General features: G+C 31.1%; 1 protein-coding gene across 1 annotated transcript; it reads left to right on the top strand.

Annotated features, from left to right (window-relative positions):
• The first annotated feature begins 929 nt into the window (after nt 1–929).
• On the top strand, nt 930–25279 carry LOC118184103 (heterogeneous nuclear ribonucleoprotein A1, A2/B1 homolog). Its single transcript, XM_035353750.2, has 8 exons — nt 930–1086; nt 2875–3138; nt 6840–7050; nt 10229–10357; nt 11501–11611; nt 14041–14139; nt 19608–19677; nt 20642–25279. Exons 1-7 carry the CDS (start codon nt 1075–1077, stop codon nt 19655–19657), a joined length of 876 nt encoding a protein of 291 aa, XP_035209641.1. The 5' UTR covers nt 930–1074; the 3' UTR covers nt 19658–19677; nt 20642–25279.
• The last annotated feature ends 2491 nt before the right edge of the window (nt 25280–27770 follow it).

The raw sequence follows: 27770 nt of genomic DNA, 5'->3' as shown, positions 1-27770 counted from the left end.
ATAAACCATGCTTCATATCGAAAGACTTTTGATGATCCTGATAAAAACTTAATTCAGGAAATACTGAAAAATTATTTCAGTGATACGAATTATTGTTAGAGTATTAAGTGATTAAAAAATATTTCAGAGTATACTGTAAATGCTTCTCCTTATAAAACAGCGTTTAATACGTTAAAGCATTCAAATTAGTGATTAGCTTATGGAAAATTTCTGTCTGCATACGAACAACGAACAAAAAATTTCAGTAAAGAACAAAGAAAATGCGCGAACATCCCAAAATCACGACAAATTGGCGATATTTGAGTATCTCTTCATTACTATGACAAACATGAAGTACTTCTTCTAGTAACCCGGAGCCAAAACTCTTCATCTGAACGTCATAGGTGATTGACATTCATTATAACCAATGAGAGGGTTCCATTTAGTGGGAGGAGCGAGAATCTTGTAAACAAGATATTCGCAAAAGATATTTATGTTGCCAGATCTTGTGGTTTGTCGCAAATTTGCTACTTTGGATATCACAAAAATCCCGTATCTCTGACGTCACGTACAAAACGAGCAAGAATCAAATTATATTGTGACTTCCTCTTAAATATAACGTTCACAATATAATCAAATTATATTGTGACTTTCGCTTGCTACTTTCTCTCAATAATTTCAGGCAAGGGGGAAGAAATAAGAGAAGTTGCAAGATTTTTTGGTTGTAAGAATATCTCTGCCAATAACTTACCAACCAAACCAAATTATTTGGCGACAGATTTCGGATCTTCGAGATTTTCTGGGTTGTAGCAAAGAATTTGAATACGAAATCTATTCATATTCTCTGATTAGAACCATGGAGCTTAGAATAGATGGAACTATGCTAAAGCGCAAATTTCGAAAAACATGTCTCTGCGCAGCTTAGTCAGACTTTTAGCATTTCCACTGCGGTTTGAGTAACTGTATAACGTCGGATAAGTAGACACATCCTGATCCCCCTTCCTTTGATCGTTTTCACCGTTTCTGTATTCTTTTGAGAACGATAAGAAGTAAAATTGATTAATTAAGCTAGTAAAACTTTAGAAAAACATTAAAATGAGTTCTGATGTAAGTATATGACGCAAAGATTTAATTTGGCTATGTTTTATGATCTCAAATTATATATTTTAATTTAAAAAGTAGAATCGGCTTATTGATTGTATGAAAATGGCTAATTTATTTATGCATTGCAGTAGAGACGTAGCTTGTGAAATGACAACATTGAAATTTCCCTTGTCTTTATTGTTTTCCGCTGAAATTTTTCTTATCTGTTCACTTAGTTGCTGTATAATTTACATTATATTTAGCTGTATAATATATATTATCATTTATAACATTATAGCTGTATACTTGATATATTATCATTTTAAATATATTTTGTCGTACCTTAATGTCTGTTATGTGTTAATGTATTGACTAAGGTTTAGATGAAAGTGTATAATTTAAAAAAAAAAGCAATGTGTTTTCTTGGATTAAGACTAAAATCTTGTTTATGTGTTTGCATTTTTTATGAATTCTATTTGCTTTTATTACGAATCAAGGTAGCCATAGATCGCTTTAATCAATACTGTACTGTTTTTTAGACTTAAAATACGTGACGTGCGCTGAATTTTAAAAAAGTTATTTTGATTTAAGATTGGTTGTGAATGAAGAGTTTTTCAATCTGTCCCTTAATTCTACCCATGTCCTCTGTACTTAATCTCAGTTCCTAAGTAATGCTGTAAATTTAGTACTAGTGGGGAAAGTGCAGAATCGCCCACTGCTTGGCGCGTTTTTAAGAATTGCACATACTCTGTATCCATGTACACATCGACCTGTTTTCACTTTAAAAAAAAATCCCAGAATTGCACAAAAATGGTATTGCGCACACTCTTGACTTTATCCATGTACACATCGATCTATTTTCGCTTAAAAAGTTAAAGAAAACTGACAAAAATCCAATTCTTACTCTTGTAAAAAGCGCTAATCAAATAAGTGGGCGATTCTGCACTTTAGGCCAAACTAGGACAATTAGTACATTTCTTACAATAAATGGAAGAGGAAAAACAATTTATCGGCCTTCAGTTTACCTGAAGTTATAGCCCAGAGTTATAGTAGTTTTGTATGTTTAAATGAAGGGTACATCTTCGTTATGCACCTGCCACGCTTTTTGGTCCCTGTAAAAAAGAAGGCAAAAACATGCTGAGACACAAGTGTACCATGTGGGGGGGACTAGTGTGTGAACAATGCTAATTGGTTTAATCCTAGTATATTGCAACTTTAATCTTAGGATTTACCAACACTACAATGAGCAGTAAATGAGTCATTTTGGTGTTGGCAACAATTTTCAAAATCGCACCAAGCTCGTACTCTACACTAGGATTTTACCGGATAATTAAACACCCTTAACATATATATATATTATTCTGGTAGTACTTCCAAAATGAATTGCGGGTGCGTAACAGAAAAGTATCAAATCAGGTATTCAACATATTTAAAAAATCAAATTAGAAAATACATCATGAAAATTCAGAGTTTTACATCTTATGTGTTAGATGCAGACTCTTATAGCCGTGAAAAAAATTTACTCACTAGTCAGCTGAGATGTGATATGTAACAAGATATATAAAAACATGTGGCGAGATATCTCAGTTGCTTAGCGAGTCAATTTTTGGGCACTATAATAAGGAAATACCTAATATTGTTCTTAAAAAATTACCAATTACTAAAGTTATATTGCACTGTATTTTTTTAAGCAAGAAATAAAAAAAGAATGCAGGGATATAATTGCCAGACATTAGCTTGATTTTGACTTTTTTATATCTGCAAATTTGTAACTGTTAGCTTTCTCATAAATGATATTTTATATTTTCTTAGCGTGAAAGTGAACCAGAACAGTTTCGTAAGCTCTTCATTGGAGGCTTAAATTACAAAACTGGAGAAGAATCTTTAAAAGCACATTTTGAGCAGTGGGGTGAAATTGTTGATTGTGTAGTAATGAGAGACCCTCATACTCGGAGATCTCGAGGATTTGGCTTTGTAACATATAAAAGAGCTCATATGGTTGATGATGCTCAAGCAGCTAGACCTCACGAAGTAGATGGACGAGAAGTGGAGCCCAAGCGTGCTGTACCAAGAGAAGTATGTTTCCATATAATTTTATCTTCCAGTTTTTGGTTATTGATTTTAGAAGTCATGTTAATACTGCTTATAAGGGAAATTAATTATAATAATAATAAATTATTAGAGATTATATTTCGTATATACTCTTTTGCAAAAAAAAAAAAAAAAAAAAAAAAAAAAGAAGAAGCAAATTGTGACGAAATTTGGTATGCAAAAACGTCTTAATCAAACATGCAAATGGACAGGAATTGCGATCATAGTATGCATTTCTAGTGCGCAATTCGCAAAGTTCAAAACCATTAACAGAGGCGGAAAATTTATCTTTTTTTGTTGCTGCCATTGTAATTCCGTAAAGAAGCAACTAAAGATGCCATTACGACGATATCAAAGACTTTACAGACAACTAAACAACTTCGAACTTGGTCGCATTGTAGGGTTACGTGAAGCTGGGTGGTCATACTGAGCAATAGGCGGTCACCTGCAGCGTACAGACACTGCTGTGCAAAGAGTTTTGGCAGCAATGGTTGCTACAACGAAATTGCCGACAAAATGAAGGCTCTGGAAGGCCAAGGACCACAAATGAGAGGCAAAACAGGATGATTTTTGCCAAGCCTAAACTGCCCCAACGGTACTATTGTCGACTATTCAACACACTAAAGCCACGTCTATACCTTCTGTGGTACCGCCTACCATCTCACTTGCACTTGTCTGAGGCTGGGTTACGCTCACGCAGGTCTTTAAGATGTTTGCCTTTGACCCCACAACATTTGCGGAATCGTTGGAAGTGATGTTGCAGCCGATCAGACTGGCATCCTAGTGTTTAGCAATGAATCCCGCTTCACTCTTGAAGCAGATGACCACCATGTTCGTGTCTAGAGAGGGCAGGGCCAGCGGTCCCAATCAGTCTGTTTTACAAAGGCATACAGCCATAATTCCTAATGTGATGGTGCGGGGCACTATTTCTTATGACAGCGGGTCATCGAAACATGCTTTCGCTTTGTAGATCCTTTGGCAGCTCCAGAATCGGAAATTCTTTTTGGCATAATCGAAAGTTCAAGCTTAGTTTTATAAAATTGCTGCAAAAAATAATAAGCCGGATCCAATTAGAAGATTAAGGAACAATGCAATCTGCAACATTAACTGAAATAGATAATTAGATAATTTTAGCATAGCTTATACCATCCGTTATACATTAAACACGCATGCTTAAACGTATATGCCCATAATACTTTTGCGCAATTGCGTTTACGCATGCGCCGAAAGTTTGTAGCTTTGAGGTCCGGATTAAAGACTTTTGACTGTAATAATTTGCCATGCAGGAAGCCAGAGTTGTAATGCATGAGATAGTTACTGTTGGATTACTGAGGTAATGGAATTACTTTGACTGAGGATTGCAATATCATTTGCATACATGGTAAGTGTAGTTTTGTACGTGTGAGGTGTGTCATTCACAGAAATATTAAGTATTGCCAGGTCAATTAGCAGTCCTTGTGACATATTGATAGTCTATTGGCTAGTGGAATTTGTGTTGTTGAAGCACATATTAAAAGTGTTTGTCTGTTAAATAGGAATAGAATTTGGAACAAAAGGGGAAAAGAGCTTTAATTGACTGGTGTGTAAATAAAGGTTTACTTTGTTGCCATAATAAGTGTCCTGTATGTAGGAAGGATATGCGTCTAGTCGAGCGTAAAAACCGTTTAGATGGATTTGAATGGGTTTGTAGGAAGAAAGGTTCAGATGGTCACTATGTGAAGCGTTCAATCAGAAAAAGTACCTGGTTTGAAAAAAGTCATTTGAGTATGATTGATATTTTGATTTTTACGTGGCTCTGGGTGTACAAAGCGAATTCGAAAATCATGGTGAGTGAATATTTGCTTTTGGTAGTGCTTAAATGCATAGCATGTTTTTCCTTTTTTATGCTATTTTATTTGGTTTAAAAAGTATTTTATTGAGATTATGTATTTTTTGTTTGCCTATATTGTAGAATTTGGTGCTCCTTTGACTTTTTAAGTGAAAATATATCGATGTGTTCATGGACAAAGTAAAGGGAGTGCGCAATGCAAGTTTGTGCAATTCTGCGATTTTTTTTCAAGTGAAAATAGGTCAACGTGTACATGGATAAAGTCAAAGGAGTGCGCAATTAAATGAAAATAAGTCGATGTGTACATGGATACCGAGTTTGTGCAATTGTTTGTCTTGTTATTTTGGCTTTGTGTCAAAAATTGCCGTTTCGCAAGCCAAAATAACGAGTCAAAGAATTGCATAAAATCGGTATCTGTACCGCCAAAAATCGTTAAGTTTCACTCAAAGCCAAAATAACAAGACAAACGCACTAACTTGGTATCCATATGCACATCGATCTATTTTCACTTTGAAAAAAAACAGAATTGCCCAAAAATGGCATTGCACACTCCCTTTATCCATGTACACATCGACCTATTTTAACTTAAAAAAACATCAGAGATTTGCACTAAGTAGGCTTTGCGCACTCCCTTGAGTTTGTCTATGTACACATCGAAGTCAGAGGAGCAGCCAACAAAAAAATATATAATCTCAATAAATTACATTTTAAATTAAACAATGAAATAACATAAAAAAGGAAATTAATCTTTGCTCTATACCAGGGTTTCTTAAACTTTTTTTAGTCACGACCCCTTTTTATCACAGATTTTTTCGTGAGCCTCCAGAACCCCATAATAAACATTTTGTAGTATCCCACAAGTATTGCACAAATCCGGCACACGCATGAGTGAAACTGTCAATTTTTTCTCTTGTACTGTTATATATTATTGCAGTTTTAGGTCGTTAACTTTAATTTCTAATTTTGATACATAGAACAATGTGAAAATTTTAAATTGGTAATAGACGAAATGACAGCGTCACATGCAAAGCAAGGAAAATGAACGTTTATATTATAAAAGAAATGCATCGAAACGTTTTCGTTTTATTCTTTGTCTGATCTTTATCTATTTTCAGATACATTGTGTAAAAATATTTGGTAATTGTAAAATTATTGTAATAAGTTAAAGAAATATCAAAACTGCTAAAATTTTTTGATGAAATTTTAGTAAAGTGTTTTCTATATTGTTTACTAGGTTTTAAGTTAATATCGAAGTTCTATCTATTAATTTGGTTGATTTATATATAAAATTGTAAGAAATATTTTATAAAAAACTGGGGTTTTTCCCCCATGCAATTTCACATGTTTTAGTAAATTTTAGAAATATCGTAACACAGATGAATATTGTAGTAATATACAGTATAAATGACATTAAAATATATGATATCTAACATAAGTATTTAATTTTCCTAATAATTCACATAAAATTGCATCTGTTTAAAAAATTTATGAAAATGTTCCTAAAAATTTACTTATTTTCATGATCTCTTATCAAATTTTGATTAAATATATATTTTAAAAAAGTACTCCGAACATTGGCAGATAATTAGTATATTATAACGTATGCTTTTATTAAAATTCTGAATTAGATTTAAACTTGAATTTTGAAACTGTGATATGATTTCGTTCAATTGTAAACATTTCCTTTTATTTAAATTTCAGTTATTTTGTATTCATGTACATAAAGAAGCTATGCATTTATATATATATTTTTGCTTTGGATTGTAATTTATATTTTGTGTAATGCTGAACTAAAAATGAAGAAGGATATAGTCATATATTTGTACCATGTTATGAATGCCATTTCTTTAATTTTAAGGATTCTGGAAAACCTGAGGCACAGATGACAGTAAAAAAGCTGTTTGTTGGAGCATTGAAAGATGATGTTGAAGAGGATGATTTAAGAGATTATTTCAGCCCATATGGTAACATAGTGAGTGTTAGCATAGTTACAGATAAAAATACTGGGAAAAAAAGAGGATTTGCATTTGTAGAATTTGATGACTATGATCCAGTAGATAAAGTTGTGTGTAAGTATAAATTAATTATTATATTCAAATATATACAAGTCATGAATAATATCAATTCCATATCCAAGCTTTCTTTATATTGCTTGTATGTAGTAGATTGTCCCAATTTTATATTAATTAAGTGCCTAATGGTTTTAAAATATGTAATTAACATTTAACTGTGAAATTTGGAAACAAAAATCTAAATGAATATGTGTGATATAGTTATGCTGTCTAGCAAGGCCGAGAGAATGACATGTCTCTGCTCTCAGGTGTTAGTAACCATTTGCCGCTGAGATCCTGTGTGTTAAGGATGACTGATTCTTATGGACCCATAAATTCCATATTTGCTTGACAGTCATAGATTCCCAAAAAGCAGTGTTGTGAAACTATAAACCGTAGAGTCAGTTAGCTACTATTCTGCTATTTTCAAATTGTGACTAGGAGTTTCTCTTTACAATAGACGTAACAGGACCTTTACACAACCAGTGCACAAATCCGATTTCTAAATAAGAACACACTGTGCTATCTTCCCATTTGTGGGTGTAGATGATGTTACTCACACTTGAATGTTTATCATTTGCATATTCCAACATGTAGTACCTTTCATCCAAATTTCATGTTTTAAAATGTTGCCTGCATGTAGCAATTTTAATAGCCAGCAGTGTCGTAGTAACTGAATTCTTTTTTCATTTTTTGCTGTATAATGTTTCATTGGTGCATTTTAGTTCATAGTGGAAAAGCTCATGCTGATTATAAGCTGTTGGGTTGATATATTGTTGGGGAGATTATATCTTGACATAGGCTGGGGATCAGTTTATTAAGTAATATTAAGGTACTTTTCATTTTATTAGATTTAAAAATGAACTCTTATTTGAATGTAATATTACAGCATTGAAAAAATTTGTATTATTAGTTATTTGTAAATCAATGGTTATAAAAAAATTCAAGAAATTTTTGTTACCCTCCCTCCCCCTTTTTTTTTTAATCACATCATTTGTTTCAAATCATGTAGCTGACCTTACAAAGAAGTTTTGTCCCTGTAACTGAAAGTGAAGAATGAAACTGTAACATAGAATGACAAATTGTATTCAAGATGTAATGCATTGAACAGTGGAACATTTGAAGGATTCTTATTAAGCTTTAAAACTGTGAACTTTTTAAATGCTTTTAAAAGATCCAGGGTGGTAGTGTTTAAAAATTCTTTACAAGTTAAAAGCTTTAACAGTTTTTCTTAAAGCATGATTATATATACCAGTTTTACTGGTAACAAAAACACCAAGTTTGTGTGCTATACTGATATATTATAAAAAGCAGTATAGAGTTATTATGTTTATTTCAAAGCCGAAAACATGAAAAATCAGCAATGCCTTTTCCAGTATACAGACCTGGACCTTCCGATTGTCAGCTAGGCGCGCTTCCAGTTACATTGCGAAGACATAAAGAAAGAAAATTTCTTACATTCTTCTCCTTTTAAAGGGTAACTGGGAAGGAGTGGACTCTAGCTAGTGTATTTAAATTTTTTCTGAAGTCGGAAAACACGAGAAAACCAGATTCACCTGCATTGGGATTTAAACTCCGGAACTTTTATTTCTAACTAAACATGCGATGAGAAGGAAAAAATTCTTCCTATTCTTTCCAATTATCAAACTATTATCATTATAAATTATTGTCCATCCATTTTAGTTCAGGCACTACTTGGAGAATCATTTGGTTTATTTTGGAGCAGGAAAAATGTATTAGCAATGTCTTCACCAGGATTCAAACTCCAAATCTCCTATTGGCAGCTAGATGGGATTCCAATTACACTATGAAAGCACATGCAAAAAAATCGATTTTGCAGTTTTTATTACTTGATATTGGTTTGGGGTTTGCTATATTGTTTAGCAATAATTACCACCAAATTTGGTGATTTATTGCTAATTATTGGCAAAATCAACGAGTACTAGTAATTTTAATTCATGTCTCACCTTTACCGTCAATGTTTATATTGCTAGAACATAATATAAATGGTAAAGATGTTATGAAATATGTGATGATGCCAGGATCTCAGTAGAAAGTTGAAAATGCTATGTATTTCATAAAAATTGAAAAAAAAAAATCTAATAACTCAAATATTGTATGATGATTTTTTTATAGTACTGAGATGACTGTCTTAGTATATTCTTTGTTTTCCCTGGAATTTGGTAATTACTTTGCAGTAGTTTTGGATAAATTATTCTCTTAATTGTAACAAAATTATGATAATTTCCCATTAGTTGTAAAATTGAAATAATTTTAGTAGCCTGTAAAATTTCTGGTACTTTTCTGTTAAAATCATACCATGCATTTTTAGCATCTAGGCATTTTGGCTTATACTTTTCCCCATGCATTTGACTCTATTTAAGATAATTGAAAACAGTAACATGGAAACATTCTCTTAAGTTCACGACAGAATCCTCCAAAAACCCATCTTAGTAGAAGAACATAGCTTTTTTTTTTTCCCCCCTCTTAACAAGCTTTCATAAATTTTCACAGTTTTGGTACATTTGTCGATTTTAATATTTATATGAGATCGCTATGAATTGGAACATATCTTTCATGTAATTTTTCCATTTAGCATGTGTGTTAATTCATATGAAGTAAACTTCAATTTGTGGATTTTGGTGGACATTAAATCTTGAAATCAGATGTAAATAAATCATATGATAGTAAGAAAATGATTGCAGGATCCAGGCAAACTGCATTTGTGCTTGAATTAAATCTTGAAATCAGATGTAAATAAATCATACGATAGTAAGAAAATGAATGCAGGATCCAGGCAAACTGCATTTGTGCTTGAATACCTTTTTTCACCATGGCAGGAATGAAGGCTGCGTGATCATTTTTTCTTAAGTCACATTTTAATATCCTGAGATGGTTATTCAAACAAAATCTTTGTGAAAAATATCTCTTGGCAAGTCCCATGTTGTGATGTCAATTGCAAGTTTGAAAAAAGATGAAGAGGGAAAATGTTGCTACACACCATTAGATGAAAAACATGATTACACAAATAATGATCATAGAGACAGTTACCATCAAAAAAAGAGACAATTCAAATTGGATGCACCTGGTGCTGAGAAAATACCCCCCTTTCCAGAAAAAAAAATACAAGTTCGCTTTAACAGAAAAGTGTCCAATTTTTTTGCTATATCTAATTTATTTTCTCTCTTTATTCCAGTGAGAAAACATATGATTAAAGGGAAAAAGGCTGAAGTGAAAAAGGCTTTATCTCGACAGGAAATGGACAACATAAAAAGGAGTAAGGAGATGAAGTCTTATGGAGGAAGAGGTAGTAGTGGTGGTGGAGGTAAACAAAATTATTTTTTTATCCAAATTTTAATTTAAAAGTTAAAAGTTTTTCCATATGCTGTAAAGGATAAAATTAGTATAATTTCTTTTTTTATTATGATGTATCTGTTAGTTATGCTAACCTTGAAATATAAGTGCGATAAGTCTCAGTAAAAGCAGTAGGCAAGATAGAGAGGTATTTTCTTTTTTAAGTAACCCCTGCTAGGCTTTTGTTGATTTTTGAAATTGCACATTACAGATTGAAAAATGAATTTTGCAAATTTTGATATCAAAGCAGGGTGGCAACTTTAATAAAATCCATATATACAGATATGAGGGTTCAAAATCTAGTGCAGTAGATAAATATTATATATTGAGTGTATTTTCCTTAGCAGGATTTCTGAAATATGCAGTTTTCTTTTCTGGGATTTTCTGATATAGACATTTATTATTTTCAGAGTTTTTAAAATTCTGCGGTATAAATGATTTTATATCATATTTAATAGTGTCAATTTATAGTTTACAATTATAAATGATGCATATAATTAAGAATCCTCAACAGAAGAAATGTGACTGAAGTTTAGTTATCACTGAGAAAAAATGCTATTCTAACTTGAGATGCTGCATGAAGTGTATTTTCTTCTGATAGTAAGGATTCCGTACAGTCCCATTCCAGAAAAGAGGTATTTAAAAAATTAGCAACATAAAATCAGTAACAATAGTAAGGATTCCGTACAGTCCCATTCCAGAAAAGAGCTATTTAAAAAATTAGCAACATAAAATCAGTAACAATAAATTGTCATAACAAACCTGTAGCTTTTAGCATCTGAATATCTGCACTTCTTCAGCATATAACTTAGTCTGATCCCTTGTGGCTGCTAAGTAAGTTTAAAAGAATTTGAGACAGCATGTTTGTTCCTAAGAAGTTTAAAAAAAAACACATACACACACAGGGAGACTAGAAAACAGTAATTTCCACCCTTCCTTTGGAAACAAAACCTTAATTGCAGTTTAAGCAAATAACCCTTGAGCTGTTGACAAAGTTATGTTGAGACACAAGACTTACTTGAATTACTGTGAAAGATCAAAGTTATTTTCAGGATCAGTTTAACTATTGTGTATAATTTTATTTGTATTGATATTATACTAATTCTAATTTTAGGTGGGTATGGAGGATATGGTGGAGGAAGTAACTATGGGTACAGTGGACCGAGTACTTGGGATAATGGTGGTTATGGTAATGGCTATGGAGGAGGTTCTGATTATGGATCAGGTATTTATTGCTCTGTTTTAAAATTTTTATGCTGTGAATTTCATTTGTTACAAAAAGTAATCAAGGAGTAGTATAGTACACAATTTCGTTTTTATTTATTAATTAGGCTTGCATAAAGTTCAATAGTTTTGGCAAGACATTTGCAAGTTGTTTGCAAAGGTATCTCTTTATTAGCAAAACGAAAGTAGACACTGCAAGGACAAACCCATTTTAAAATTTAGGGTAGTTTTTTCTTTGAATGTATTGAGGAAGGGGAAAATTACATGAATACTTTAAAAATTTTCACACCCTGGTACTAAAAAGCTAGGCTTTGAATATGTGAGAAAATACTTTTCTACATTTATTAAAAAGTACCTAATATTTATTATATAATACAGATATTCCTTTTATAATACTGTTTTGCGATTTTGTAATAAAAAAGTCTAGAAATGTTCTAATAGCACAACAATATGTTTTTTCCGACATGTTAATTAATATGTGTAAACCCCGTTATAACACTCTATTTTGCTTTGATGACACAGTTTTTATTCTTAAACATTTACAAAATAAAGTTACCTACTATGCCATTACACAATAATAACCTGTTTATTTATGGGAATAAAAATAAAATGTTGAAATGCCTGCTGTAAAGGTCTCATTTGTCTCGGCTTATTTTTCATCGTGTCTTGTGTCTGATTATTTATAGGTGTAGGTAACTGATCATGTTAATACCAAATGGGCCTGTCCTATTTACTCCTTAATAGCTGTTCATTATGGGTACAATGCATGCATTCTCTCACATCAAAATTCTTTCGAAATTGAGTTGTGCCCATCGTTTGCACAGCATATATCTTGTGATCCAAGTGTTCTGTTGGCAAATTGTATAAATTGTGTAGTTGTAATTTTTTTTGGGAGTGGGGGGAACTAAACATTTTGGAGTTACTAATTGTTTTGAGTTGAAAAGCCAGTCTTTAACTTTGTAGGTTTGAGAAGTAATTATTGCAAAATTATATTTCATTCCGAAACTATATCTGAAAGTAAGAAAACAACTTTTGGAAGAAAATTTATTTCTCTATACAAATTTTGAATCTCTTGTTAAAAGGAGGGAAGGTATCTGACATTACAGAAAATTTAAAAGGAAGCAATTATAAAATGGTTTTAAAAAAATGAAGGGAATTAGAAAGGCAATTATCACAGATTCTTTAATATCTGCAAAATGTGGAGGCCATTTCTGTGTACAAATTGAAAATGCATTGAGCATTTGGGTTAAAGATTGTTATGTACAAAGTATTCGACTGTATAGGAATGTGATTAGAGAAAGGAGTTTCAAAATTTATCTTTAATAATGTTGAGTATTTTCTGCAAGAACCCAGACTTTTTTAGAAGTAGGGTTGGTTGAAGTTCAAAAAAAGTTTTGCAGTTCATAAGGAAATCGAACAATTCAAGGAGAATTCTTGTCAGCTGATCACAAGGCTGCCATAATATGTCCAGAAAAAATTCAATCATTAATCGAAAAACGAGAAAATACATACCACATCAAGATTTTAATGCCAACAAGTCTGAGCTCTGGTGAAGAAAAAAAAAAAACTTACCGAAGTGACCTTTGTACGAGAAAAAGAAAATATTATTTTGGGTTTTAAGGCATCTAAAGATTGGATTACATTACTTTTTTGTTGAAATACATCAATGGAATTATGAAAAAGCCCTTGCTCATTTATAGATCTTTTTAATCCCTGTGTGCTTAAAGGCATGAATAAAAACATCTTACCATCATAATGGTGATAAAGCTCAAAAGCTTAGGTGACAGATTAGACTGTTTATTTCAACTGTTTTATGCCAGAGGTTGAAAATTGTTTAAAGATGGGAAAAAGAGAGCTTTGAGGTATTACTACTGCTAGATAATGCTCCAAGAATTATTAGTGGAAAAAGAAATCACTAGAGTGTATGACTGGAAAAGAAGTTCAAAACAGTTTATGAAATGGAGTCCGAAGAATATAGCTGTGTTGAATAATGTGCAGGTACTAATTTTATTCTGAAAAATTTTGAGGAAGGACTAACCTTAGCAAGAGAAATCATGAATCATTTTTCTTGACTAAACTCCCTTGTGCTGAAGAAACTGAAAATTCAAAAGGCCATAGGAAAATTGTATATCTCCTTACAACGAAATTTACTATAAACTTGAAAGGACAGCAAGCAGACTAGAATAACATATTTTTCAAAGAGCAGAAGATAAAAAAAGCCCTAATAGAAGAAATGGAGGAAAGGTATCTGAAAGTGATAATATGGTTGTATCTAAAAAAGGGTCTCTCCTTTTTTAGATACAACCATATAAAATATTTCTGAACGTATAAATTGGAAAAAGGAATAATTGTTATTTACTTATGAACATAATTAATTCCCTTTCAGATATTTTATAATTAAAAGTGTGGTATTTATATTTCAATGCTTAGGTGGAGGATGGGGAGGTGACTATGGATCTAGCTACAGTGGAGGTCCTGTTAGAGGAAGCGGTGGATATTCACAGCGTAGTCAAGGCCCATATGGAGGAGGTATGTAAAATTAGAATTTCATATTTTGTGCAATAGTTTTGCTGAAATTTGTAACTAACTTCCATTTAATTTTTTTTTTATTTAATCATTTTTATTGTTGGTTTAGAAAGTTCATAAGAAAAAATTTGCATTTGTTTTGAATAGAAATTTTCCAAAATTTTAACATTTTATACTTAACATCAGCTTTAACTTTGTTATGAAAGTAAGCCAAAAATTTTAATTACTGAATAATTAAACAAAAAAGTTTTTTTTTTTTTTTTTTTTTTTTTTTTAAGAAATGCAATTTTAAAAGATATTTTCAACACTCAAGATGGTGTTTCACTTCTATATTTTTCTAGTCCAGGGGCTTCTTAACTATTAAACTCAAAACCCCAACATCCTGATTTAGTTTTTTTCTAACACTCTTAAATTTATGCGATCTGAGCTTTGTTCAAGAGTGGTGGTGGTAGTAGTACTTTGTAGTGGTGGTACTAAAAGGTTATCAATATTTGTTTATATGGTATGTGTTAGTCAAAAGATTGAAAAACCTCTGTTCTGCTCTCTTTAAATCTGCTGATATTTGCACTAATTCAAAATGTATAGTGCAAGATCTAAATAAATATATTGTAAAAGCATCATTTGCACCAAGGGTTATCAAGTAGGTAACTAATTTGCTAAAAATGCATGATTTCATGGAGTAGAAAACTCTATTTTTATTATTAGAGATGCCCTGTCTTGGATATAAGCCTTCATCTAAAGTTGATTTAATTGGTAAGTTATTAAATGATAGTAAGGTGACTAGTGGTAAATTAGTAAGTCATATATATAAAGAATGCCGTTGTCAACTCTCCCAATTTCCGACTGTAGTCCTGCCAATCCAATTTGCAACATATTTTTTCCGCTTTTCTCTCTTTCTTGAAATTTCTCATGATTTTTATGTTGCTTGCCTTAATATTTTATTCCTTCCTTCCTCATTAGCATGACAGCCCTAGGTGGGCCCTGACCTTCTCAAGATTTTTCTTCCTTCCAGGCCTCTCTTTTCTTGGCCATGGCCTTCCAGTTAATCACTTAAAGTGACAAGGTCCCCTTCCAGGCAATCAACCCATAGAACCATCAATAATTTCTAAATAAAATGAAGATGCTACTCTAACATAACTCTAACTGTCAGAAGTAAAGTAAACAAAAAAGAAAATGAAAATTAGTAATTGGTGCGGAAATAAGATTATATTTAAAAATTGCCAAGTTTAATGAAAGTGAAATCATTTTTCAGTTCTATGCGAGCTTCTTTTGTAACTGCGTGTTCATATATAATAGATAAATTTCCACTAAGTGATCCATTTCTAAAACATGCTGAAGTTGCTCACATCAACTTGAGAACTGAAGTTTCATTTTCATCTTTATTTATTTATTTATTTATTTATTTTTACTTGATGAATACTTTCCCATCCATTATTGATGAAAAATATCTTAATCAAGTGGAAATTGAATTTTCTATGTATCAAGTATGATTTGAAATTGTAGATTTGCCTTATAGATATTGCATGGGGAGAAATTGTGAAATTAAAAAATATGAATGGGTGTATTAAATACAAAGTATTGCCTATTGTAATGCTTTCTGTCTTAATACCTCATTCAAATGCAGCTTGCAAAAGAAATTTTTCTGTTGTAAAAAAAAAAAAAAAAAAAAAAAAAAAAAGAAAGAAAGAAAGAAAGATTGAATTTTGACCAAATTTAGGTCTTACAACTCTCGAAGCAATTTTGATTGAAGAAATAAATATGCAGGCAAATGAAAAACTGTGTTATTAAAAAAAGTCCTCAAAATCAGAACTTAAGCATGTTACATATAAATCTTTGCATTAGTAAATTATAAGTATTTTTTTAATACTTTTATGTATTATTCTTGGTTACCAAAATTTTATTTCCCTGTGGAAATCAAATCCAGAATAAAGATATATGATTTATGGATTCTGATTTTTTCTATGAGTAGTAGTAATTTAAAGTACTGGCTTTACTCATATATTAGTAGATTTGGTGATATACGTGTTTGAGGGGTTAAATGAAAATGTGCATATTATTTACAAGATGTATTTTTAATTATTCAGTTTTATATGTATATGGATTTTAAATGTAATAAAATTGATTACAGTGAATGATTAATTAAAAATTAATGAATGGTTAATTACAACATGCGTTACGTGTCCATTTTCAAATTTGTGAAAATGTTGTTTGTGCATTGACTCTGACAAGTTTCTCTTCAGGTTGGAGTCTATGGTAGACTTTTCTATTCTAGGTTTGGCATTTCACTTTTTTGATTTCACGCAGTTTAAAGGCCGATGTTCTTAAACATGTGTATACACAGGGATAACGTGAGTTGTATTGCGAAAAAATAAAAATTTTCTGTGTGGGAACAAAGAACCAAAAAGTTATTAATGCTTGTTCTCTGGCTTTTTAATAGAGCATAACCTGCCACCGAATGCATCGGATCATGATGCAGCTTTATTAAAAAGTGCTTCCCATCAGTGAAATCACTAATACTCAAGTGTAAGGACAAAAATGGCTGCAGTTGTAGAAAGAAGTAGGTTCAAAAAATTGGTATTAAAAAAAAAAAAGATAAATCATCAATTATTGATTAAAACAGTTCCTATCTGCCTTACTGTAAATTTTCAGCAATAATACTGATGCAAAACTGAATCCAGTTGTCTTTTTTATGATCCAGAGTCTTTAGATATTGAGTGTAGTTTACTTTCTGTCCCACTTTAGAAAGAAAAGGCAAGCTAATTATTAAAACTTAAAAAAAATGGCAGTTCTTCAGGATAATTGCTCAGCACTTAGTGCCAACATAGCATCAGGAATGGTAGGATTGAAGACTGGTGTTGCAGGCATCTAAAAAAAAAAAAAAAGAAAGAAAGAAAATTCAGATTTCTAAATTATGAGATACACCTCTTACCTCTTAAATTTAGCAGTTGAAAAAGGTGCAACTTCTGTATCAATTAGTGTGGATGAACAGCAAACAATTTAATTGGCAATTCTCAAAATAACATTGCAGAGTATAAGCATAATAGTATCTTGACAAGGGACACATTTTCCGATTATTGTAAGTTTATCTATCTTGTGAAGAATGAATATTAGTGTTTTTGTCTTGATAAAGCTTTTTGCTTTTTTGTACTGTATATTTTGGCAGCATTCAATGTTGTCAACACAATTCTACAGTGCAGAATTTCATTAATTCATGTTTTGCAATCAATAATTAGTGATCTGGTTAAAATATTATACGAAATTGATTAGAGTATTTGATACTTATGTACTATTGCAAACATCTTAGTAGAAGCCAAAGCCAAGTTTCAGAAAGTGGCAAACTCTGAGAACCATGCGCATAACCATTCTTCCGGCAAACATGCTCATAACAGTTGTTTCGATCACGCAATGTCACCATTTTTCTATTTTGTTGTATTCGAAGTTTCAGTGGATTTTATACACAAATCGTGATTTTTTTTTTTCCTTAACTTTAAAATATGAGCTTGTGGAATTCGACAGCAGTGGAAGAAACTATGATAAAAGTTCATTCTGCCTTTCTGTAATTTTCAGCAATAAAACTGATGCAAAATGGAATCCAGTTGTTGTTTCCTTTTTAACCCAGGGTCTTTAGGAATTGAGTGTAGTTTACTTTCTGTCCTTCTTTAGAAGGAGAGTTGACAGGCAAACTAATTATTAAAACTTTAAAGTACAGTTCTTCAGGATAATTGCAGGATTCGCACTTAGTACCAACATAGCACCAGGAATGGTCTTGTGGTCTTGAAGACTGGTGTTGCAGGCATCTTAAAAAAAAAAAAAAAAAAAAAAAAAAAAGAAAGAAAGAAAAAAGAAAAGAAAGAAAATTCATATTTCTGAATTATGAGATGCACCTCTTACCCCTTAAATTTAGCTTTAAAATATGAGCTTGTGGTATTCGAAGAAACTACGTTAAAATTTCAGCAGCAATGCGGAATTTTCCTTCAAATTTTCTAAAGGGAACAACGAGGAAATGCGTTTTCAAGATAGCCACTGTTGCCAAAGGTTACATGAAGCGAGTCTCCGCAATTCTCTGATTTTTTTTAAGTGAAAACAAATTACTTTGTACTTTGGAGACAAATCAGGAGAAAAAAAATTACAAAAAGATTAAGAAGAATGTGTTTATTTTTTTTAATGTATAACATAATCAATTTATATTTATATTAATTTGTATTTTGAATTACTAAAGTATGTTTTCTTTTCCTATATTGATATTGTTTACCAAACTTACTATACATACTTTGGGAATCTTTCTAAAAAAGAAGGTGCGAAACCAATGTTAAGCAACTTTTACATTCTCATCCGTAAAAAATCGTCAAATTTTGCCAAGATGATGCAATAGTACGTTAGTAAAGAGTATTTTTGTTATTATTTTCATTTAAAAATTCGTAACTGAACATTCAGATATTAATCAGTTACTATTTAAAGTTAATTATTAAAAATATTTTTTTCCTATACATTTTTATTATTTAAAAGATCTTTTTGTCATTGAGAAAATTCTCCTCGTTTTTGAGTGTTGTAGGTTGGCAAGTACGAGAACAAATAGAGAAATGCAATGAAGCTTTAATTAATAAAACAATATGTATGAAGCTAGACAGTTGGTCAAATACCTGCAATCAACAAGCATTCTGCATCTATATTTGAACAATAGCTAGAAATGTACGTTTAGTGAAAATATGTCTTAAACATTGCATGCAAATAAAAATTTATTTATCTTCGGTGATGTTGCGGTTTAAAGTACGCCTCCCTTTTTTTCCCAACTGATAATGCAGTAAATATGGCAAAAATGAGGGGATTTTTTTTTTTTTTTTTTTAATCTTTAATTTCAGCTTAAATCTTTGAATTATTCAGCATATGTAGTTAATCTATTAGCCGAAGATTTAATTATATCAAATGTTACTGAGAAGTCATAAATAATTCAAGTCAAAATATTTTAAAAATCACAAGTTTGCATGAGTCGGGTGTAATGAAAACTAGGAAACTGGTTTAAATGTAGGTTGTGGAAGAGAATCAATTAGTAGAGAGAAATATTTAGTCAAATATTAGTCTTATATTATGGCAATTAAATGAAACATAAAAGGTCTCTTACTTCTCATGAAGTCAATTTCAGTCAAACTTCTCTTTTCTTTTTTTCTCCCTTCTTCCCCATCCCCCAATCAGGGTTTTATACTCTGATAAAAATCTGAAGGATAATTGGAGACTTGCTAAAATTTGGGAAGATTCTGGAAACAGCTTAAAAGTCTTAACGAAAGCTACATGAAATTACTATACGATTGCAAGCCTTTTCAACCACAGTTCACAAATTCATTAAGCAGCATGTTTTTTAAAAAAAATTATCAAGAGAATATATGTAGAATAATTAATAAGTGTTTGATGAAAATTTTATATATTATTCCATATGTTAATGTTTATTATGCATTAAATGTAATGAATTTATTTAGGTGGATATTCAGGTGGAAGAAGTGGTGGCTATAGCAGCTACAGACGATAATTTTATTAATACAGTCTTGGGTAAGTTATTTGATTATAATAAAATTTTGAAAGGTAGATGTATTATACATTTAAATATAAATTCATGCATTTTCCTTATTTTTTAGGTATTTTAATTAGTATTCATCAGATTTAGTCATAGATATTTTAAGTAATGTTTTTTAAATGGTGAACTTTACAGATATAAGTAACTTTGAAAAATGGTAGTGTAAAGCATAACTATGGATATCCATTATACTGACAATAATTATAATTTTTGCATTTGCTTTTAGAACGTATATAGCAGATTTAAAACATTTTATATGTAATATCTAGTAACATAATGAAGTTATTGCTGTTCATTCCATTCTTTAATTTTTAATACACACAAAATAACTGTCGCGAAATTTATTTATTTATTGTATGTAAGCTTTTTTAAATTGATTTCCAGTTTTGATTTATCAGTATCGTCTTAAGAATTTGTAAATATTTTATGACATTTACTTTTGAACATGCTTGTAAATATATTTTTATGTACTTTTGAATGTATAATTTTAAATAAAATATTGCTTTTCAGAAGTGTCTGTTTTTTTAGTGGTAATATTTTCTTTAATGAAACTTGATATTTCACGTTTTGCCATTATGTAATTAATTTGATAATTAGAATCTATGTAATTTGAGATTTATGTAATGTGAAGCTTTTAAAACTGGTATTTATGTAAACAGATTCTCTGTCTATCTCTTTTTTAATTGGTAGTGAAAGTAATTGTTTCCTATTTAGTATACAATAAAAAGCTAATTTCTTAGTTCTTCAGTCAAGAAGTTTGAGGGAAAAAAAAGGATCATTATATTATCTGAAATGTTGTATTTTAAGCATATAAACATATAATTTTAGCCAGCTGTTTGAAGTTAATATATATCGAGTAATTTTTTTTCATTCGATTGTAGTTGAAATTTTCATCAGTTAAACCATTTATTAAATTTAATTTCTTGCATTTTGATCTAGGGATGTTTTAAACTGTCATAGCCAGCCTCCGCAGTATAAGCCATTACACAGTAGGTGGTAGCTGTTAGAAGAGAGGGCATGAAAGAATGAAGCGTTGTAGTTTGACAGGAACTGAAGTGAGGAAACAGCTAGGTCAGCTTTAGTTCATCAGTACCAGAGAAAGGAGAGTTAGCAACAGCTGCGATTTACATTGTCTTCAATTACATTCCAAATTTAATATCAGGCAAATCATTTTTTAATTCCCCAAGACTGAATCATAATGTAGCTTTTCCATATTCATTTTTTTGATTATCCCATTATTGTAAGACATGCAGATCTTAAATGTGAATCTGTGAATATTTTGAATGTTAGAATTTTGAACCAAAACATTTGTTTTCTTGCCCTAATAAATGTGACTGGAGCCAGGTCTTCGAGATCATTACCATGATGATTGTCTAGTTAAAATATTTTTTAATTTACGTTGATGTAGTTTTTAGTACATTTATTTCTCAAGCAAAAGAAACAGTTTAATTCCATGTGTATTCTCTTAATAACCATAAACTATTTCAGGGTGTTATCTATATATAAATTTTGATTCTTTTGAGTAGGAAGGGATTTACTTTTCAGGTTATTATTGCATTTGATTTCAAATTTTTATCTGTTGTAAACTAGAAAAAATACTAATTTTAAAATGTGCTGAAAAATTATTCCCAAAAGCTTTAAAAATAATTTGTTTACAAATTTTTAATGAAATTTTGATCTTAAACTGTGAGTAAATATCAAAAGCATTTGTAGAAAAGTTAGATTGTAAAGTATTTTCATATTTAAATGTAGATTATTTTTCACGGTCTTCTTAATTCAAACAAATTTTATGTTGATAGTGGATCATATTTTATTAAAATAGCAATATATATTCTTCAAGGCCATTCTAACCAAACTTTTTAGCATCACATTTCATGTCTATGTAGCTGGAATTTATCGTGACTCATAATTATTAGTTTCTTTGTAAAGGGGGAAGAGAAAGAAGACTCTTAGATGATGATGTAGTAATAATATACATGCATATAAATATTAAAAATTGATAATTCTAAGGAAATATATATAATTATATAAAAATTTTCAAAAGAGAATTTCAAAACATTTTTCAGCTTGTTACAGGGTTGCCACGCTACATGGAAAAGCGGAAAAAGTCGGGGAATTCCAAAATTGACCGAAAAAAGTCAGGGAATTTCATACGACAATTTCCCTAAAAAAAAAGTCGAGTTTTGCGCCGCCGTTGGAAGTGATCACTTTCTTGGCAAATTATATATCACGTGAGCATCATTCGGCCAGCTGGCATAGAGCCAAATTTCGCAGCTCCAATCACACAAATTGTCTTTTAGAAAGGCAAAGCGAGTATCAAGAGACTGGCATTTGCATATCCAGTGCATGTTGAACTAAGGAAAGTACGTATTCTCGTATAAAATAAAATTGGCTTAATTCTAGTATAGGGTACCATGGAGGTTAGAATAGCCTCTATGTATTCTATTCTAACCTCCGTGAACCGTGTACACGAGTTTTGGGAACGTTATGATGAGCAGTAAACGTATCATTTTGGTGTTGGCAACAGTTTCCAAAATCGTGCCAAGGCCGTAGCGTATACTATGATTTTACCACAAAATCTTTTTAAGCCTTTTTTTAAATAAATGCTTTATTTGTCATTTGCAGTAAAATAAAAAAATAGTAATCAGTCACCTAGGCTAACCATTTAATGTAACTATATTCACCAAAATATCGTTGATTATTCTAATTCAATTTTTAAATAATTATATTTATTTTAATGTTATTTCTTTCCTCTAAATTTATTTATTATTAGTAAAAATCACTTTCCAATTTCAGGAAATTTTCTCTGGCATAATCCTAGAACTAATTCTAGCAATATAATGCCATACATGAAATTTAATGCATATATTTGCTTATGTATGTTGTTAAATATAAAATACCTGAATTTTTTAAAAAAATATCATTAAATAGATTTTCTTTTCTTTAGCTGCAAAATGTCTGGGGGGAAAAAAAAAAAAAGACATTTTTTTTTAATCCAGATTGGACAGATTCTAATCTTAATCTTTAGTGGAGAAAACATTATAACTATATAATAGTAATGCTTTGGGGATTATAAATTATACGTAAAAGTCATATATAATTGGCAAATTTTTGTGTTTTCAAGTGGTACCTTAATTAATTTTCCTCTTAGCACAGCAAATGTGTATTACACTAATAGACTGAAATTTTCATAAATCACACCTGGAAAAGTCAGGGAATTTCATTTTCCTGTTTGAGTGGCAACCCTGTTGTTAATCTCTCACACCTGCATTTTATAACAATTGTATTGAATACCCTTTTTAGCGAAAGTAGTTCAGTTTTCCCTTCTCACTAGAGTTTAATGTTCTAATATGTGAATTATCTCTTTTAAGACAGGATTTAATTTAGCTGTTCAGAATATATTGACACAAAAACATAGCAGTGTGAAATGCGTCATGAAAATACGGGCAATTTAACCAAGCTCATTGTTAATTCACAGCAGTTTTCTTTTAAACAATATATCCTCTTTCCCATTGATAGTAAGGATAAAAAATTTACACTCATTAATGGTTAAACATAAAATTCATCTAGTCGTGGATGTCGTGGGTGGGAATTTAACCTCTGTTACGTTATAGTTAATAGTATTTACATTTTCATTCAAAAACCATTGTGTTTAGCTGATGAATTTAAAAATTTTCAGTGTCACAAACAGGCCTTTGTCCTTGATGCTTATAAATAATTTCTGTCCCTGTCCCCTAACAAATCAAAGTATTGTTGTTTGGTCCCTCGTTCTCTTTTTGTGGGCTCTTGTGTCTAAAATGTGCTCCTTTTTCCATCATTTAAGCTCTGATAACTTTTATGCTTTGACTGACATATACTGTATGTTGAATTTTTTTTTTTTTTTTTTTTTATAAAATACTTATGCCAGATTAATATAATGTTACATATTCTAAGCTTTAAATTCCTGAGATTTAATATATAGAAAAGTATTCATTTTATTATTTTAAATTTGCATTAATAAGAATTCACTAAACAGATTGTTACTTAACATATTTATACAACCTGGCACTGTTTGGTGAATTAAATTATGTATCGTGTGGAAGCTGGCAATTTTCATAACTTTTTTTTCAAAAAACATTCCAAACTATCACATTTATAAAATACAGATTAATATGTGTTGATCAAAATTCAAAATAACCATAATTTGCTGGTTCTTTATGGATCTTACAAAGAATCTGCATGAGTATTTTATTGAATTCATAAAGTATAAAAATCCAATTACTTACTGGAACTACAATTTTGGCCTCAACTGAATTTGCCTAACATCAGTCTTACTTGAGTCAAAATCATCAATCTTACTTGAGTGGAAGACAAAACACCTTTGCGTTTATTAATTATTGTTCATTGAATGGGAGTTGATTTGTTCCCCTTGAAAAGTCAAGTAATTTCCGATCAATGACGATAATTACTTGGTTTATTAATTTTCTTTTTCAAAGTTTCTATTTTTCATGATTTAAATTCAAGTACCTTTAAAAAAAATTTCGGAATTATTTTTCATGATTCACATTAAAGTCCCTTTAAAAATTTTTTTCGGAATTTAATTTCATACTTCTGGTTTTTTTAATTTTGATGCATTCTAATTTTATTTCTAATTTCATACCAAATTTATATTAGGAGATAATATAATTAACATTTCTTTATTAAATAAATTATTATCTTATTTTGCAGCTGTTGCGCAAGTATTAGAAAATTTTTCCCCGATTTCAATGAATTTCAGTTCATTCTATATTTAGAACATATATATAAAACTTATGTTTGAAAGGATATAGAAGTTTAGGTTCTCAGGGGGTGCCTCAATATTATTGTTTTATAATTTAAATAAAGAACAATAAAAGCAAGTAGTGGTCAAAATATTTTACCAAGAACATTCATTACCCCTCTTATTTCACAGTAAGACATAATGTTGTGCTCTTTGACATTATCCAACAAAAGTCAGTATTATGGTGCCATTTGTGCTAACCGTGTACAGCATTTATGATCCTATGGCTGTTTAACCTGATTCTTGTTCTATCCTTATGTTTATACCTTATTCTTGCCTCCGTACATGCACCTGTTTTCGCAATAAAAAGGGGAAGCATATACACAAAGTAGTTACATTTAAATCAAAACATTATTTGCCTACACTCCATGTGAAATCATATAAATGAAAACTATTCCTCTGCATTCTTCCCCCAAAAAAAGCATTCAATATTTCTACTGATCATTTAACACTAGACTTTGGTCAGTGACTAACTAAGAAAAAAATTATATGTATCAGATACTTTAGGGATAATTGAATTTTTTTTAATCTGTTAGATGATATAACCATCTCATTCAATTAATTAAAGACAAATTTACTAGTATAAATATTTAAAAAAAGTTTTAAAAAATACTTCAGGAATAAGCAAGTGTGTGAAAATGTGTAAATACTAAGAATTCTGTCTGCTGGTAACAAATGACACTTCATCATAAAGAAGTATTTCTAAAAGTTTCATAGCACATACAATTGAAATAATAGTTCTGTTTAATAAAAAAAAAAAAAAAAAAAAAAAAAAAAAACATTTTTACAGCTGTAGAAGTTTAACATGTTCACTGCCAAAGCTGATTTGATGCCTCCGTTCGCACTCACCAAGATCCTGTGTTTCTTAAATTATTTTTTATTGTTTTATTATTTAAATATAACTTTAACATTACTTTAAGCAGTAAATAAAGAATATTTTTACACTTTGTACGACCTACAAAATAACTTAGAACTACGTATACAATTACTCACACGTGTTAAACTCCTGCATGTTCAATGCGTTATTTTCTGTTTTGCAATCTAAACATTCAGTTATTCTGTGCACATTTTGAGAAATAAAGGATTCATTTCGGTGCACCAGGTGTATTATTTAGCATTTTTCTTTATGGCAAACACTTAAAACGCTGCATGCATATGCTGCGGCAATACTTATTCTCGGTGATTTAGGTAAGGCTATCAGTAACGAGTTATTTTATAGCTATCAAGTAAAGTTGGTTTGCCAGCTACATGTATTCTTGGCAGCAAATATGTTAAAAATTCAATAATGCAGTCAACATATATTATAATGCCTGTTGATTAAACAAACTGTACTTAGGTCTAATTTTACTATGATGAACATTTGTTACATCTTTTTTTTTCTGCAGGACGTGAGACATGAGAGCTGTATAGTTGTCCTTCCAGTCATCTGCGTAAAATATACATATAAATTCTTCATCAGATTCTCAAACTATTAGCGAGTCATAATATTGTTGTGACGTATAGGATTATGGAGATCTCGTCAATAACTACACTAGATCGGAGGGAAGATATTTAAGATTTAATGCAATAATTAGTAGTGCATTAAAAACTAAAAGCTGTAAGTAGGTGAAGGGAAAATGCAGTGTATCTTGTGTTAAGGATAAGGCAAATTCTTAACATATGAAAAGCATTACAGATACTGTTATCACTCTCAAAGTAAACTCTTGAAATTGAATTCACGAGGTACTCTTTGAAACAAACTATCTGAGTCATATTCACTGGCTCTTGGAGCCATAGAGTTGCCTGGCCTTTTGGAAGCTATAAGAAAAATTAATTTTGCAGCCTTAAAAATGCATTTTCTGGAAACTTGCAGAAAGTCACTAAGTTAGTTAAGAGTTTGCCAGTGTTTTTATACCTTGGTCATGAAGATGGTAACCAATGCCAACCAGGAGAGTTTCTACTTGTAAGGCCCATATCACACGATGTTTGTTTCACTCTAACAACTGTTTTGGACAATTTTTTTCACTAGTTTACTATTGAAAGAAAGACATGCGACTTTTTCCTTCCTTTCTGAAAAAATTGCAAGTTATTCATTTTCAACCAATCAGCTTGTTTGTAATGGAGAACCAGTTTCCCCTGTGTTGACCCCAAAGCGATATATCGTGATTGGCTGTTGTGACAAAGCAGAAAAATTGTTCCAAACAGTTGTTCTTCCGAAACAAACCGCCGTGTGATAGCAGCCTAACTCACCTTCCAGTTCATAATTCAAGATCACAAGTTCCACAACTCTGCCACATTTGTGGCCACAAATTCAATTTCACAAAAATTTTGCTTAAAATATGACAAATAAAAGCAGCATAGAACATTATAGTAATATACAAACCAAACTATAGTTCAGTAGCCATGAAAATTTGGATCAGTATATTTTTTTCTTTGGCTATCATCTTGAAATTCTTAGATGGCACGCACCTCAGTAGGTCAGCAAGTGCCAAGCCTGCTAGTTACTCCATTTGGACTTTTACAATTCTTAGTCTATCCTTTTATGCCATGTCAGAAACTTTTTATATCTATGGATCCAGATAGTAAAAGTCTAATCCAAATATGCAAGTGTCAAGATATCTGCCGCATATGCCATGTTACTGTAGGTTCACAAAAGTGGTGCCAAACTTGCGATGCCTGTGTGGGTCAGAAGAAACAACTGAGGAAAGCTGCAATGTTACAATGTAGAATCACCTTTTGACATCTTGGGACCTCTGCCATGAACTGCTGAGTGCAACAAATACATCCTCGTTTTCATTCATCACCAAGTGGCCTGAAGAGATCCTGATCAAGAGGCTGTCACAGTAGCAGAGATCATGAATGATACAGCATTAGATTTCCAGGTTCAGAGTGCCTCTCCAGTTACATTCTGATCAACGAAGAAATTTTATCTCGGCTGTAATTAAAGAATTCTGCAGGCTAATTGGCATCGACAAAACTCGAACAACACCTTTGCATCTCCAGTCAGATGGCGTGGTAGAAAGGTTTAATGGAACTATCCTTATTAACCTCTTGCTGATGGTTTCCTGAAACCATCATTACTGGGACCAGAAATTATTTCTGTTCTTACTGACCTAATCGCAATGCTGTGCATGAGACTTCCATTCCCCATCCCAGATTCCATTCGTCTGCCCTGTAATCTCTTGTTTGGTCTCCCTCCAGATGCACATTCATCATCTGAGGAGTGCATTCAAGATCTCCAGGTACAATTTGAAGTGATGTGCAGATTTGCATGAGGGGCAGTTAATTTGA

The sequence above is a fragment of the Stegodyphus dumicola genome, chromosome 4, assembly GCF_044657685.1.
Source record: "Stegodyphus dumicola isolate Sdum_Otavi_A_Nest chromosome 4, ASM4465768v1".
In the NCBI taxonomy this organism is placed as follows: Eukaryota; Metazoa; Arthropoda; class Arachnida; order Araneae; family Eresidae; genus Stegodyphus; species Stegodyphus dumicola.
Note: the sequence above shows the minus strand (reverse complement) of the source record. Positions and strands in the feature narration are given on the sequence as shown.

Coding starts and splice junctions, on each gene's coding strand:
- LOC118184103 (XM_035353750.2), top strand. Junction 3,139..6,839: donor AGCGTGCTGTACCAAGAGAA/GTATGTTTCCAT, acceptor TTTAATTTTAAG/GATTCTGGAAAACCTGAGGC. Junction 7,051..10,228: donor TCCAGTAGATAAAGTTGTGT/GTAAGTATAAAT, acceptor TCTTTATTCCAG/TGAGAAAACATATGATTAAA.